Source organism: Penaeus chinensis, chromosome 10 (assembly GCF_019202785.1).
Source record: "Penaeus chinensis breed Huanghai No. 1 chromosome 10, ASM1920278v2, whole genome shotgun sequence".
NCBI classification, from domain to species: domain Eukaryota; kingdom Metazoa; phylum Arthropoda; class Malacostraca; order Decapoda; family Penaeidae; genus Penaeus; species Penaeus chinensis.
In genome coordinates this window covers 17,534,009-17,549,151 of record NC_061828.1, presented here as the reverse complement: position 1 = coordinate 17,549,151, position 15,143 = coordinate 17,534,009, and the positions used below count along the sequence as shown (strand labels likewise).

General features: G+C 39.4%; 1 protein-coding gene across 3 annotated transcripts in view; it reads left to right on the top strand.

The window, feature by feature from the left end:
• Positions 1 to 12,908: 12,908 nt before the first annotated feature.
• Positions 12,909 to 15,143, top strand: part of LOC125029659 (ubiquitin carboxyl-terminal hydrolase 30-like) — a 16,674-nt gene continuing 14,439 nt past the window's right edge. For 2 of the 3 annotated variants that reach the window (XM_047619676.1, XM_047619678.1), the window contains exon 1: positions 12,910 to 13,226. In XM_047619676.1, the coding sequence (XP_047475632.1) occupies positions 13,109 to 13,226 (118 nt within the window). In that variant the 5' untranslated portion in view covers positions 12,910 to 13,108. Of the gene's footprint in view, positions 13,227 to 15,143 lie in introns of all 3 variants that reach the window. The other variant, XM_047619677.1, reaches the window with a different exon arrangement.

The following is a 15,143-nucleotide window of genomic DNA, read 5'->3' as shown; positions in this document are numbered from 1 at the left end:
TTGTATGTTTTGTTAAATCTCTCATAAGGTTTTAGTAAACCTATCATCAAAGCCGCTAATTTATTTTTATATCGGATATTATACCTTGCCCAACACATTCTCCCTACCCCAAAACAAATCTCACCCACAATGTACTACCAAAACTATCTCTACAAGATATATTCTGAACATAAATTTATAAACATCCAGACCTTGTATACAATTGATACAAGCACATTCTGCAGTATAACATAAATTTTTCTATTACTGATATCATGCAACATATACATGTGAGATGAATGATAATTCTAATTTGGCAATATTCCATTCTGAACATTATTTAATACATTGCAACAAAATATATTGCCATAAAATAATGCAATAATACAAACATGCTGTGGAAACTTAAAAAAATAAAGGTATTCTTTCATTTAGTTTCAATCATAGACATGGTTTACATTACCCCAACTAGTTACAAATCCAATTTTCTTTTTCCCCAAACATCACTTAGCTTATAAGTGCTAATTCCTCTTCTGACGAAACAGTCAGACTCAAGTCTGTATGATTCAAGCCATTTAAAATTAACCCAGCCTTATTTAACTAGTTCTCTGAGAGCAACAAGATTTTTTATGAATAAAAAAGAATCCCAGATAGAAATAACACAAGTTATGAGCCTCAGATACAGCTTGTTTCTACAGCAAGGGTATTTTAAAGTTTTTATAGATTTGTCTTGTTACCTAAGCAAGTAGACTGGTATTTCCATTCTCTCCAATGAGAAAGATAAATCTCCCAGCACTAGAAAAGCCAACATTATTACAAACATCATGTATAGGTCACTGTATGATTAAATTACTGAATTTGAGTACTTCAGGTTACATTCCTCCATTCCTGGCCCCTTACCCATTGGATCTGGGTATGTGTGCTTCACATCATGAAAATATTTAGCTAAAGGCAGGGAGGCTGGAATTTCTTATCATGAGATATCATTGAGTGGTGGGTGATGTATGACAGGAATATCCTGTCATGAGTGCACAAAGTTCTTGAAGGTAACCAAGGGTGGAATATACCATCTATGTGCCATGCTTGGGAGAGTGCTGGCTCCAGGAAGGACAATATTTCCATGCCCAGGACCCTATTTCTGCCCACCATGATCTGTGTTGCAGGTTGCATTACAGAAAATAGACTATGAAAATATAAAAATGAAACAAATAATACAATGTAACTAACTGTTATTACTGCACAGAGTTGTAAACAACTTAGAGAAATAATATGGAGTTTCCCCAACAAAAATAGGCTATTACCATCAGATAACAAAGGATAATATAGACCTTGGAAAATTTAAAAACAGCAAAAAATGTTTAAGCTACAAGCCACATTCGTGGGAGAGTTGCCACTCAAGGAAGCCTAATGCTGGAGGTTGGTCCAGGCGCAGGCCGCAAGCCGCCCAGATTCAATGAGTTAACTGGATTGTATTTATACACACAGATGGCTTCACAAATACTTAGTTGCCTGTAAATCAATACCTAGTCTCATTTGTTTACCCTTGTCTTGATTTTTATAAATATTTTATTTTTATTCTCTATAGCTATTAGTATTGCCAATAACACTAATAATTGTAATGTCAATAATAATAATCAAGTAAGGGTTACCTTTCACAAAATGATACTACAATGAACATCACATTTTCCCATTAGCATTAGGTTAATACACAGTTTAATACAGTACTCAACAATGTAATAGTCAGCAGTTGTTTTATTGAATTTTGATTCAACAATGGTTGAAGGAATCACATCAATGCATTAGTCCACTTCCAAGGAGTCGGAAAAGGGAAGAAGCTTATGAGATCAGCGATGAGAAATAAATTGCCATCGGCTGGTACATGTCAGAAACTTTTTGTTAGATGTTCCTATTCTGACTTGTTCTTATACACCTCTTACTGTAGAACCCCCTCTGATCTGGATATGGGTGAAACCTCAGATTTGAATGAATTGTTGATAGCACAGATATGTGCTTTGAAGAAATCGGGTCTGGCATTGCAGAACAGATTAGTACTTGCAGCCATTCTATTTGGTGCTGGGTTGCCAGATTTGACCAGGAAGGTAGCCAGGACACTCTGATTCACAAAAAGCCTAAAAACACTAATAATTGTTGTTCAACCATGTTGAGATGTCAGCTAGAGCCCAGTCCACAATTAACAGCTAAAAAAATCAAAGAAATAAACCCTGTCATCATCGGTGACATTTTTGTCTGAAAAGTTCATTGGCGCATCACTGAGCTTCAGTAAGCACCAAACAGAATGGCTGCAAATACCAATATGATCTGCAATTTGTTCCATTTGCAGACCAGATTTCTTTAACCCAATGCCGACGGGCATGACGTGTACATATGTGCAATGCCCACTGTGAGTTTGTTTTTACACATAGATGGCTATACTTGTACTAAGTCACCAATGAGCCAGTTACAAGTACTGCCTGACTCTTCCGTTTACCTTTTTCTTTGATTTATGAAAATATTTTACGTTATCTTATTTTGCTGTTACTAATGTTTATAACATTATAGTAATTATAATTTTTATAATAAAAATAACACCATTGATATTCATAGCACTAGTAAAAATTACGTTTTTCCCACCAATTCAAAACACTCCTATCTGATGTCACAATCTGATCCACCCCTATGTCCCTTATGTAATGTTCCTCTTTCAGTCCCACACATTCTATTGTCATGCCCACGTTTTGAAGCAGCCCGTACCTCTACTTTCTCCCACCTATCCTCCCTACATAGACATCTTAACTTATCAGACATCCTTACAGAATCTCACACTTTCTGCTTTGACAACCTGTTTTCCTTCCTCAAACACATATATATCCTTCACTTAATCTAACCCTTCACATTACCTCATCCGACCCTAACCCATTCACTCACCAATTCCTTAACCCAGCTTTAACAACTAATCACTAACCCAACCATCCTTCACTAACATTAACTGTAGTACTACATGACCTTAGATGTCTAGCACATTTATTTTGCTTTTAACCATTAACCATTAACCGCCAATTCAAATCAGGTAAGGTCATAAGGGCGACTAATTGACTCCTTTGTGGCTAAGCACTAGCAGAGCCATCTATGTGCAGAGACATTTCACAAAAATATAGAAAATGAGCACAGCATTTTCCCCATTTTTTATTCATTTTCCCCGGTGGCATTGGGTTAAAGCACATATCTGTGCTATCACCTGTTCACTTAAATCGTAGGTTTTGCATATACCCAGATCACAAGAGCTCCTTCAGTAAGAATGAGTCAGAATGTTTTAACTATTATTAGGTTAATAGAAACTTGGCATCCTTAAAACTGGTTTATTGTTTTCTACAAAAAACAAAAAAAAACAATGACAAATATCATGTGGTGTGTCTGAACCATCTTATCTCCCAAGCCACCTTCAAAAGCAATGCATCTGTAAAACATTAGAGCATAATGATCCAATTGAATATAAACATCAACACCTTGCATACTTCTAAACAAGATATATTACAAAGTAAAACAATATTACTAACTTTACCCATTTACAAATTATTGTACTTAACTTTTTTATATTAGTTTCAGCTGCCTGTGACCTTCCATATAAATAATCAACCATATGCATAATTTACGTGAATGATAGTCCCATTCATTATACCAATATTAACAAGATAGACCATCTTTTCATTTGTTTTCATGTTGATTTTACTTTGAAGGATTTTATTGTGAAATAAACTGCTGCATCATTTAAGCCACACTTCTTTAGTTTCCATAATTTGCCTTAGAAATACATCTCTTAGTTTTTTTGTATTGTGAAATGGCTGCTTGTTCGTGGGAAGACTTACACTTACAGCTTTTTTGAAAAACATAAATATCCTAAGCATTTCCTCATTATCTGTCAGTGAATCAGTTGACCTAACAGATAATGCTGTCTGACTTTTGCTGTGCACCTTGCCATATATATTTTTTTCACCCATTTATTCAGCTCAAATTCTTCACCACTCAGTAGCCAAAGGTAATTCAGTATCATTTATTATGTTACATTGTATTTATTGATTAGTTTGTTGCAAATTCAGCCTTTGCTGAACTACAAGAATTCAAGGATTTTTTTTTTGCAGTTATAGTCCCTTAGGTTTAGTTAATTTTTTTTACTGACCTGTAACTTTTCCAGCTCGTTTTGACCATGGTATCTCCTTTCCATTGGTTATTTTTTTCAAGTAAATGCTTAATTCTTTGGTCAATATCAGGGATGCTATTTGTGTCTCATATGGCTTCTATATTTCTGTCAGTTAGGGTATTGCTGTTTGATTCTGTTCTAGCAATAGGTCATTTGTACTCACCACTAACACTGCTTTCCTTTACTTCTGTATTATAACCTCTAAGATATTCCTTTACTGTGTTCAGCATTTCCTCTCTACCTTTCTGCTTACTGGTGTCTTGAGCATTTTTGTTTTCAATTACTATTGATAAAGAAATTCATTTATCTGAATTATCATATCTATTTATAACAACCTGTCTTATAACAGTACCAATTCACTCTCTATAGCTATCTCTTTTGAAATATACTAACTTACCTTGATCATGATTTCTGCCTAGTCATCTAACTTGGTGCTGTAAGGCTGGCATTACCTTCTCAGAAGTTTTATGATGATATAAGCTCTGCCTGCTTGGCATGTTTGGCAAAAGCTTCACTAACTGTTGTCCTTCAGGAAGAGAATAATTGGTTGGATGAGGGTAGTTTTTGGTATGATCAAACGCAAGATGTAAGTCACAGATTGATCTATTACAGCATGGTTCTCTCAAAAAATAACATAGTTGAAGGGGCTTCAACTATGAAGAGCTTCTTGAGAACATTATTTCAAGTTCAAACCTGCACAATCTAACACCAAAAATGTCGGAACACTATGGAATTTTGTTGATATCTTTATTCAAATATATATGTATTTTCCACATAACCAGGCATTTATATGGCTCAGTACTACTGTCTTTTATATATTTAGCAGGATCACCTCACTACATAAATTTTCCCCCTCTTATCATCTATCTTGCTTCAATAACGATTTCACAATCATTTGCACAAAGTTCATCCATTTTGACCATATGGAACATCTTATCCCTGCCTTGCTTCCTTCTTCACATGGCTACAGTTACTAAAGCTTTAAATTGAATATTGGAGCTTTCACACTATACGTATTATGGTAACGTTAACCAGTTTTTTGAGCTTATATGTTATTTTCTAAGCTTTTTTGAGCTTACCCAATTAATTGGAACTTTACTCTAAGTAATTGAATCAGACGAAAATCTGACTGAAATATTCAACATTATTTATTTTAAAAATACAAGTAACGACAAAAGTTCAGGCATTGCTATGAAACAAATTCTACGTTGCAAGATTTATGGTAAGTATTGTATACCAGAATAGCAAAAATGTCCTTCCCATAAATATAGATAGAACAAGGACCACATATGTGAATAGTTGGCTTGATATTACCAATAAAAAGTTGACATGATAGTACCGATTGCAGATAAAAAAGTTGGCATAATCTGCCTACAATTGAAAGACTTTCAGATAGTACCCCCCCCCCCCCCCCCCAGCTAAGTTTGCGTGGTCTTTCATTCTTTCCTTTTCCTTCTCTTATTCATCTCCTTCTTCTGTCTATTTATCCTAATCGTTTTAACTCATTTTTACCCTTTTCGCCGCAATATTTTATCATAATGTTATAAGACCTTTGATGTCGAACATATATGTGTTTTGACCATTCTGGAAATCCAGCAGGAAATTTTCAATGAATAAATAAAATTTTCAATAAGAATCTCAAAAAAGAATACGACATACATTAAATAAATAGATAAATACATGTAAATTTATTAATTTTCTCTCTCTCTCTCTCATTATATATATATATATATATATATATATATATATATATATCTACATATATATCTACATATATATCTACATATATATATGCATATACATATACATATACGTATATATAAAATACACACACACACACACACACACACACACACGTGTGTGTGTGTATATATGTATATATATATATATGTATATGTATATATGTATACATGTATACATATATGTGTATATAGATGTATGTATATATGTATATATACATATACATATATATATATATATATATATATATATATATAAATAATATGTGTGTATGTATATATACATATATATATAATATGTGTGTATGTATATATACATATATATATATATATATATAGTGACATAACAAGGCTCCCAAATGATGATGATGATAACAAGACTGAAATCATAAGAGTAGTGGAAGACTTTTACATACAACTCAAATGAACAGCTACAGATAGAAGCGAACACGGTAACAAGAGACGTACCTAACATCACAACAGGAGAAATAAAAAGAGCGCTTAAAGGCATGAACAAAGTTAAAGGTGAAGCCGGAATTAGTATAGACCTTAGAGTAAATGCAAGGGAAATTGCAACAGTAAAACTAACCATTTTTTTTTTTTTTTTTTTTTTTTTTTTAACAAATGCCTTCTCAACGGAAAAAACTTCGAAAGCTTGGAAAAATGCAACAATTATTTTTATACATAAAAAGGGAATAGAAAGAATCTCAAAAACTACCGACCCATAAGCCTCCTTTCAGTTACTGTTCGCAAGAGTCATCATAACTCGCATCTCTGACAGTCTGTATTCTAACAAGCTTAGAGAATAGGCAGGCCTCCTAGAGAACAGACCGCATCCACACGCTCACCCAAATAAGAGAACAAATAAACGAATATAGGAAACCCCTGTGTATGCCATTAATCGACTACGAAAAGGCTTTTGAGTCCGAACAAATACCAGCAGTACTAGAAGCTATTCGAAGACACGGAGTAGGTGAGTTATATTGTAAAATATTTGAAATTATATACGAAGATGGGACAGCAACCATCAAGTTCCACACGAAAACCGATAAAATGCCAATTAAAAAAGGTGTTAGACGGGCGATACCATCTCACCAAAACTGTTTACAGCTTGCCTTGAGGAAATATTCAAGAAGCTAGAATGGAACGAAAAGGGTATCAAAATAGGAGACGAGTACCTAACACTCCAAGATTTACAGATGTTACTGTTTCAGTGAACCTGCAAATGAAAGCAGCAACTAATAAACTATATGAATGGAGAAAGTCTGAAAGTCGGACTCAGGATGAACAAGAAAAAGACTAAGATCATGTTCAACAACACAGTTCGAACAGATACATGTACAACGCGAAGCGTTAGAGGTAGTGGACAAGTATATATACCTAGGGCAACTCATACAGACAAAAGGACTTTTTTTTAGGACCTCTCGGTTCAAAGGTTTTTGTTGTGGTTGGTTAAAGAGATCTTTTTAACTCCACAGTAAGCACGACCTTGGCCCTTGCGTGATACCCCGGCTGTTTTGCGCACACTTTTCATTGTTGCCGCGAAACTAGTTGCTTGCAATTAACATCGTGCCCTGTAGCCATTCTTATCTACACGATTTTCTTCGGCATTAGGATAATTCTCTGCGCACCTTCTGGTGAATTGGACCCCATCTTCGAGCTCGTGCTCGGACGTGGGCAGACGTTTACCTCCCGCAGGAGAGGGTGTGTCTGGTGGGCCTTAGCGTGCCTGCCTTGCGGTACATTTAGAGTTGCCATCCTATTGTTTAGGGACTGGTATGGCAGACCATTTTATGAATGCCACTCTAGTGATTTTCTTATAGAAAACGAATAGGCAGGTAGGAGCCCCTCCCTTTTTGACGCCTAGTTTTACCTAGTTCTGTCTTATTATCACATGCTAGACTGAACACCTTGCCCATCATTTCACCCAGGCTATGGCATGATCATGGGGCATGTCATTGAATTATCATATGCTGTAGAGCCAATCTCTTGTGAGGAGGCTCTCCAGAAGATATTCACGATCACCGAGGTGGCAGTCACACGCTTCAAAGTGACGGTAGCCAAAACTGAGCAACTGACCCATTTCTCTCAGCCGAAGGCCAAAGAAAGTTGAAAGAACATGGTCTCTCCCCATGGGGTTCACACCTACCCACGTGTTTACCGTGTGTGGCAGCCTTGTGCACTGTGGAGACGAGAGTCCTGGAGGTTGAACGATTCCATGCATGAGTACGCACTACGGTTAGCAACACGCCTCTTTGGTCCCTTTTCCCAGCAAGACAGGTGGCCTGATCCTGGCCCAGTCAGGTCAATCGGCTAGTTTCCATCGGGAGGCGAGGGTCAAGCAGTCATGGCACCGTTGGCACATACACTTGTCCGTGAGTGACGTTACAATGGTTATTGGCTGCGTATATCTGTAGCTGTTAAACATTGGCTGTAACATACAGCTTCCCCTTGTTGGACTTCGTGGTGGGTGGGGGCGGGAGAGGATGAAATAATGCTGAATTTCATGTCAAATATTTCACAAAACCCTCCACAAAAAGATATAAATGATGATGATCCTTGTAAGGCCCAGACCAAGGGGCACCTTCAACTTTGAAGCCATACATGGCCTTCTAGTGGCAAGCGAAAATGCAAAGCACAGGATGACTCTGTCAGACCTGCTAAGATGGACAAGGCTGTGTACCAATCTGCCAAAATCATGTCTGTCCACGAAATTGTCCAGCAGATGGACTCTTGTGCCTGCACCCAAACCAGGGAGGCCTCTGAATTCCCCTCAGACGTCCTCCCTGACCGAGATGGCTGAACCAACCGAAACGGCTGCTGCTTCCATGACCAGAGCCCAGAATGCTAGCCGCAAGGGTGGTCCGAAACGACCTAGGCTGGAGACAGACTCTAAGGAAAAGTCTGGACCCCCTAGGTACTTCCCACAGTTCAAGGTTCCCTCTAAACCTGAAGGCCTCGACAATGCCTACCAATTGATGAGGGCATTGGAGATGTAGAGAAAAATCTGGTTGTCAATCCAGGTTGCCAGAGACCAAGGCATGATTATTATGCCTAAAGACCAAGCTACCCTGGATTTCCTGCAGGAAACGAAGGGGCTTAAAGATGGGAGGAAAGTGTGTCTCTCACCGCTGAATCCCGACGATAAGAGAGTCAAGATGGTGCTACTTGGATTCTCAATTTAGTATGATCTGATCACATCACACCCACAGGTCGTGGAGGCTTCCCGAATGTCGAAAGGCAAGTCCTGGTGACCCTGAATGGAGCCCCAACAACTACCCTTGATCTAGGTAACTGGGACACCTTCAACCTAAGAACCTATGTGCCTGAGCCATTTCGGTGCTTTAAGTGCCAAAAAATTGTGCCTTAAGGCACAAAGGGACACAAAAGCCAAATGTCCCAACTGTGCCAAGAGGCATCATGCTTGGAGCCTGGCTTGCTCTGTCAGGAAAGAGGCAACAAGAGGTTGCTAAAAAGCGACCAGACTTTGTTCCTGCTCCCCCAGGTACCCATGTCTGGGGACAGAACAAAAGAGAAAAGGCATCCCAACCTCCTAAGAAGAAGGAAGCTCCTCCCAAGCCGACACTGAATATCTCCAATAAAAAGGAGTTTCCGGTTACTACAAAAGTGCAGAAAAAGGGCACCCCAAAAACCTCCCTAAGAGACGACAATCTCCTCTTTGACGAGGAAGATATGGCTCTCCTGCTGACTGTTGTAGCCACTGCAGTAGCAACAGCTTTGGGGAGGTCGAGTGGAGGCGGAGAAGGCAGTCACGGTCGCCATGACGGCAATAACCCAGACTGTTGTAGTCCTGAAAGGGAGGAAGCTGGACAGATCCATCCTCATCATCGTTGAATCTGTGCAGCCAGTGTCAGAACAGGCTGACCTTACCCAGGTAAAGCCAGCAACGAAAAAGAAAGACAGACAAAGCCTGAAATGAGAAAAGCAAAACTAACAAAAGTCAGAGCTACCAAAGGCTCTCCACCTCCCAGTAGACCTATAGATAGCCTGATAAACAGCCCAAAAACATGAAGATCCTTCAATCAGCGAGGACTTCACAATGGAATTGTCACACTCTGACATATTTCAATCCTAATGCAATGACTTCTCAGATGTAACTAACATCACAATGCACAATCTAAGCATACTACTGTGGAAATTCAATTATTTCTATACAAGAAATGCCATCCTCCACGCAATAGTGTGATCAAGGAACATTGACATTGTCCTGCTCCAGGAGACTGTTCACTTCTCAGGGTACCATGTCTTCATGCTGCCACGCACAGATGGCAAAAAGGGCTTGATCACCCTGGTCAGAGTAACAATCCCCTCCTCCACAATAGCTGACGCACCGCACTGTGGAGACGATGTTGAATTTCTTACTGTTGAGATTCACCTGGCTGGGGACCCCCCGCAAGCTATACAATGTGTACAGCAGGACATTCTGTAGGTTCTTAGACATCAGCCAGGTCTGTGCTACTGAAGCACAAGACCAAGTGATCATTGGGGGAGACTTCAATGCACATCACCCCATCCTGGCTCTCTGCAGGGCACCGGATGCGGCTGGCTATCACATCGCCAATGTGTTTGAGACATTCCCTGAGATCACTCTTCACAATAACAAAGAGCCAATGTATGTCACCTCGGCCACTGCGGCTCTGGTGGAGAATCAGATGGCGTGTCAATGAGACTGTCAAAAGTGACCACTATGGCACTATTACTACCCTTATGGATGCTGGCCCAGTCCAAATGCCACAACCAAAACCAAGATGGAAAACAGACAAGGCCAACTGGCAGGCGTTTCAGAATGCCTTGATCCACTGTCTTAGATGCAATGAACCTCCACAGAGTGAAAATGTGGAAGTGCTTGAAACCAGACTTATCAATGCCATAAATCAAGCAGCCTCAGAGACCATACCTAAAACTCGGCCTTGGTCCAGGAGTTACAAAGACGCCTGGTACTTTAATGACGAGATTAAGGAGGTCAACCGCAGAGTGAACATGTGCAGAAAACAATTCCGAAGGCAAAGAACCCCTGATAACCTAGCCCTCCTAAGGAAAGCTGTCAGGGATACCAACAGTCTGGAAAACTGCCTGGAATTGTATGAGTCTTTTGACAACCAAACCACCCTTACAGAGCTATGGCAAAGGGCCAGGCGAGCTACCAGCCCCGAGGTGCACACACCACGACCCTCAATCAGAGGCAGACTGGTGAACGAGTTTTCTACGAGACCAAGCAGCAACAGTATGCCAGCCGAACTGAGGACAAATAAAAAACACCTACAACCAGGCAGACTTGCTCATATCCGAGAAAGGGCAGGCAAAACCGATACCTCTGAGGTTATCGTTTCCCTGAGGGAACTAAGAAAAACACTTTAAATACAGTTTTCACTCAACCCCGAATTCTGATGGGATCTCGTACCCCATCATTTCCAACCTAGGACTGGCAGATGAGCTTGCACTCCTGTAACTCATCAAGAAGCCCTGGAAAACTTCCACTCTACCCCAGAGCTGGAAGAGGGCTACCGTAGTCCCCATCCCAAAACCAAAGGAGCCAGGGAAGTACCGCCCCATCTCTCTTCTCAACTGTCTGGCCAAGACGGCCGAGAGGATGGTACTAAACCGGAAAATTGGACCCACATGAATACCTCCATGGGTTCATAAGGGGCATGAGCTACTGTGCGCTTACGGAGGAGCGATGCCAGCTCGGCAAGGAAGATTGGCTTTGTGCTTGATGTCGGAAGTCCTCAGATATATCGTGAGATAAAGTCTTAGAGTGACAGAAATCGACGAAGGTGTCTCCGCATGCAGGAGTCAATAAATTATCTTCAACGTAGTATATGCCAGGATGCTGCACTCCTTTGTTGCCTGCCCCACTGGGATCGGTGAGCAGTCTCTGATGAGTGTTCAGGACACCGAGGAACGTTGGCGGGGATGTGAAAACAAACCAGGCAGGTAGCAATCCAGAGTTTATTGGCCAAAACGAACCACTAACGTCGGGGAAAGACGTCACCCCACGCACACACACACACATCTTTGGCACTCTTCCTTGGGGAGAACAATACAATTCAGTTCGTAGCTACTGCCACAGAACACACTCTCCTTACTGATGCCTCTCGCTCCACCCTGCAGCCAACCAATCAACAACATTGGGTCCGGCGGGATTTTCATAGCCACCAACACACGCATACATACACATAATTACAAATGCATTTCTGTAACATCATCATGATTATCATTGTTATTGTTATCATTATCATAGTTATTATGCGTTATCTTCATCATAATCATTATTGCATTACCATAATCATCATTATTAATAGTAGTAGTAGTAGTAGTAGTAGTAGTACTGTTATCACCATTGTTGTTATCATTAGTAGTAGTAGTATCAGTTTCATCGTCATAAATATCATTATCATTATTAACATTAATATCATTACCATTATTACCATTACCATTATCATAATTACTATAATTACTACTATAATCATTATAATCAGTAGTAATGGTAGTAATAGTAGTCAGAATATTATAATCATTATTGTTATCTTTATCGTTATCATTAATATTACCTCTTTCGTCACTGCATCATAATTATTGTCATCATTAGAATTATCAATTTGTTATTGTAGCCATTCATTGAGTATTCTTTGATTTGCATATATTATTCATACTATCATTATAATCGTTATTATTTTCATTGCAGCTACCAGTCTGATTACTGTTGATAAGGCTGCTACATAACTGCTCGTCTCTTCTATATTGAGAAACACAGCAGGAAACCAACTAAAATCAACATAATAGTCCCTTTTATTGCTGTTGCTCTGTGATTGTTAAGATTGTATAACGTTGAAAAGACGCATTCATTATCTAGCTTTCATTGAAACAAAGGTCATTTGATCTTTATTAGCGTTATTATCTATATTAGTGATAAAGATGTCTAATTTTTCGTTGGTAGAAATTATCATTGATAAACGAAACTTAATAAAATCCTTAACGCGACCCTGTTTTATATCGCCTTCCTCTCAATGAAAATAGACCATTGAGAAGGTTGTTGTCAAAGGCTACGTTTCTGCTGTACACAGACTCAAGAGTACCTTTAGAGATCTTGTCATTTAGCGTTAGGCCCCAGGATTTATTCGGAAGAGAACTATGGTAGCCGTATGACAAGCAGTCAGAGGATTAAGGAGAAAACATGTTGGGGATAAGTTTAACGCTGCGCACCTCGGCCTGTCTGGCTGGAGCGATCATCATCGGGACTTACGTTATATTCGGCGGCCCAGGCGACAGCAGGAAGAAGAGGAGACGCAAAGGTGGGTTTTCGGGACTTTTCCTAGCCATTAGGAATTCCAATTTGGTAAATATACAGAATATGGCCGCTTCTCTACAATATTGGTATCGACGGATTCTCTGGTAATCAGGTATGTATATGTATTAAGGAAATTTTATGTTGCTACCCCCACACATCCTACAAACTGGACCTTGATAATACCTGAACATGAATGATAACAGGGAAAGGTAAATGTTTAGAATACCTTCACTTGAGCAGTCACAACAATATTTCTCTCATACACATAGTAGTCATACTGTGGATGGTATGTTTTCAGCTTCCCACAGCCATGAAGTACAAGGTAAAATTTGGCTTTAATGGACAGAAAGACAAAATATAAGAAACTTTTCATCTATGGTGTTATCTTTGCAAGATGATAATAAGAAAGATGTGCAACATGTAATATTTTGGAATACACTTACAGGAAAATGTAATGGCACTATGATAATTGGCTGTGGCTATGTTTATAGTATCATAATGCAATATTTATTGGCAATTTTTCCGGCTCTTCCAGTTTCATGTGTTCAATGTCGAATTCTTGAATACTGTTGTAATCACCATACTGAATCAGTCCCTATATTATTTAATACAAGGGTCTGTACCCCCTGCAACCCCCCTTCTGTGGGACTGCTGCCTCCCCCATCATACACCCAGGAAAACAAAAAATCCTCCATATACATAGGGCTGGAGAGAGCATTAGACAGACTTGGCATTGGCCATCTGAATGTCGGTCATGCATTCTACACTGCCGTGGTTACAGCATGCAAACAAGACCAGAACTCCCTTAAAATTTTTCAATAGATATTGCTATTACACAAATGTAAATATAGTCACTTAGATAATAATTAAAGAGAAGACCTACACTCATACACTAATACATGAAATAATCTGCATAGGCAAAAAATAACATCAAATTAACCCCTTGGTGACGGGTGAAGAAAACAAAAAAAAAAAATCTACGCTCTGGCGATCAATGGCAATGCACCGACTTTGAGCGCGGGAGTTCGGTACATCTAGCCGAATCACTGCCTCATACCGCTTTGGAATGCCGCCTGCGGCATACAGCTGCTCGGCACATTTCGAGCAGGTTTGTTACGACGTCTAGAGACGTGACCCGTCGTGAAGGGGTTAAAGAAGATAGGTCCTGAAAAATACCACATAAGTTCACGGTGATTGGGTGGGAGTCCAGGAAATATGCGATTGGAAAGGGGTGTGGGGATAGAGTCCCTGTTGCTGGGAAGGCCTTTGGTTCATATGACGATGATTGTGGATTTCCCAGGAATGGCTGGAGTAATGGGGACATAATCTCAGAGGAGTAAGATCACTTCATAAACATTGCCGATACTTTAATTTATGTAATTTAAAATGTAGATAATTGAAAGAAGGAATGATAACAAGATTGGATTGCTTTGTGAAACTAAGATATTACTCTTTGGAAACCCCTAAATCCCCACATTTTTTGGCCCCGATAGCAGGGGAGGGCATGGAAAGGTACCAGGGAATATGTGGAACTAGATGATAATAAATTGATAACATAATGAAAATAACTCACTCTACTACTATATTGCAACCCCATTGCAGGATAGACCATATGACCTATATGTGGGTTGAACATGGAAAGTTATAGCTTAGGAATAATTAGGGTTATTCTTTACAGTATAGACACAGTTTGGTGGGCCAAATTGAAGCTGATATTCTGTAGAGGTCAAAAAAATGCAGTCGTAGGAAATATTCTGCAAACACAAATGATTGTGTAAAGCACCACGGACAGCCTAAGTCCACTCTGAGCTTCAGCTCTTATATTGCCGTGCATATTGAGGTGAAGACAATATTTGCTGGAGGGTGATGAGGGGCAGAGCCCCCCATCAACCCACCCCTTGGGCAGTAATGCCCTATTATG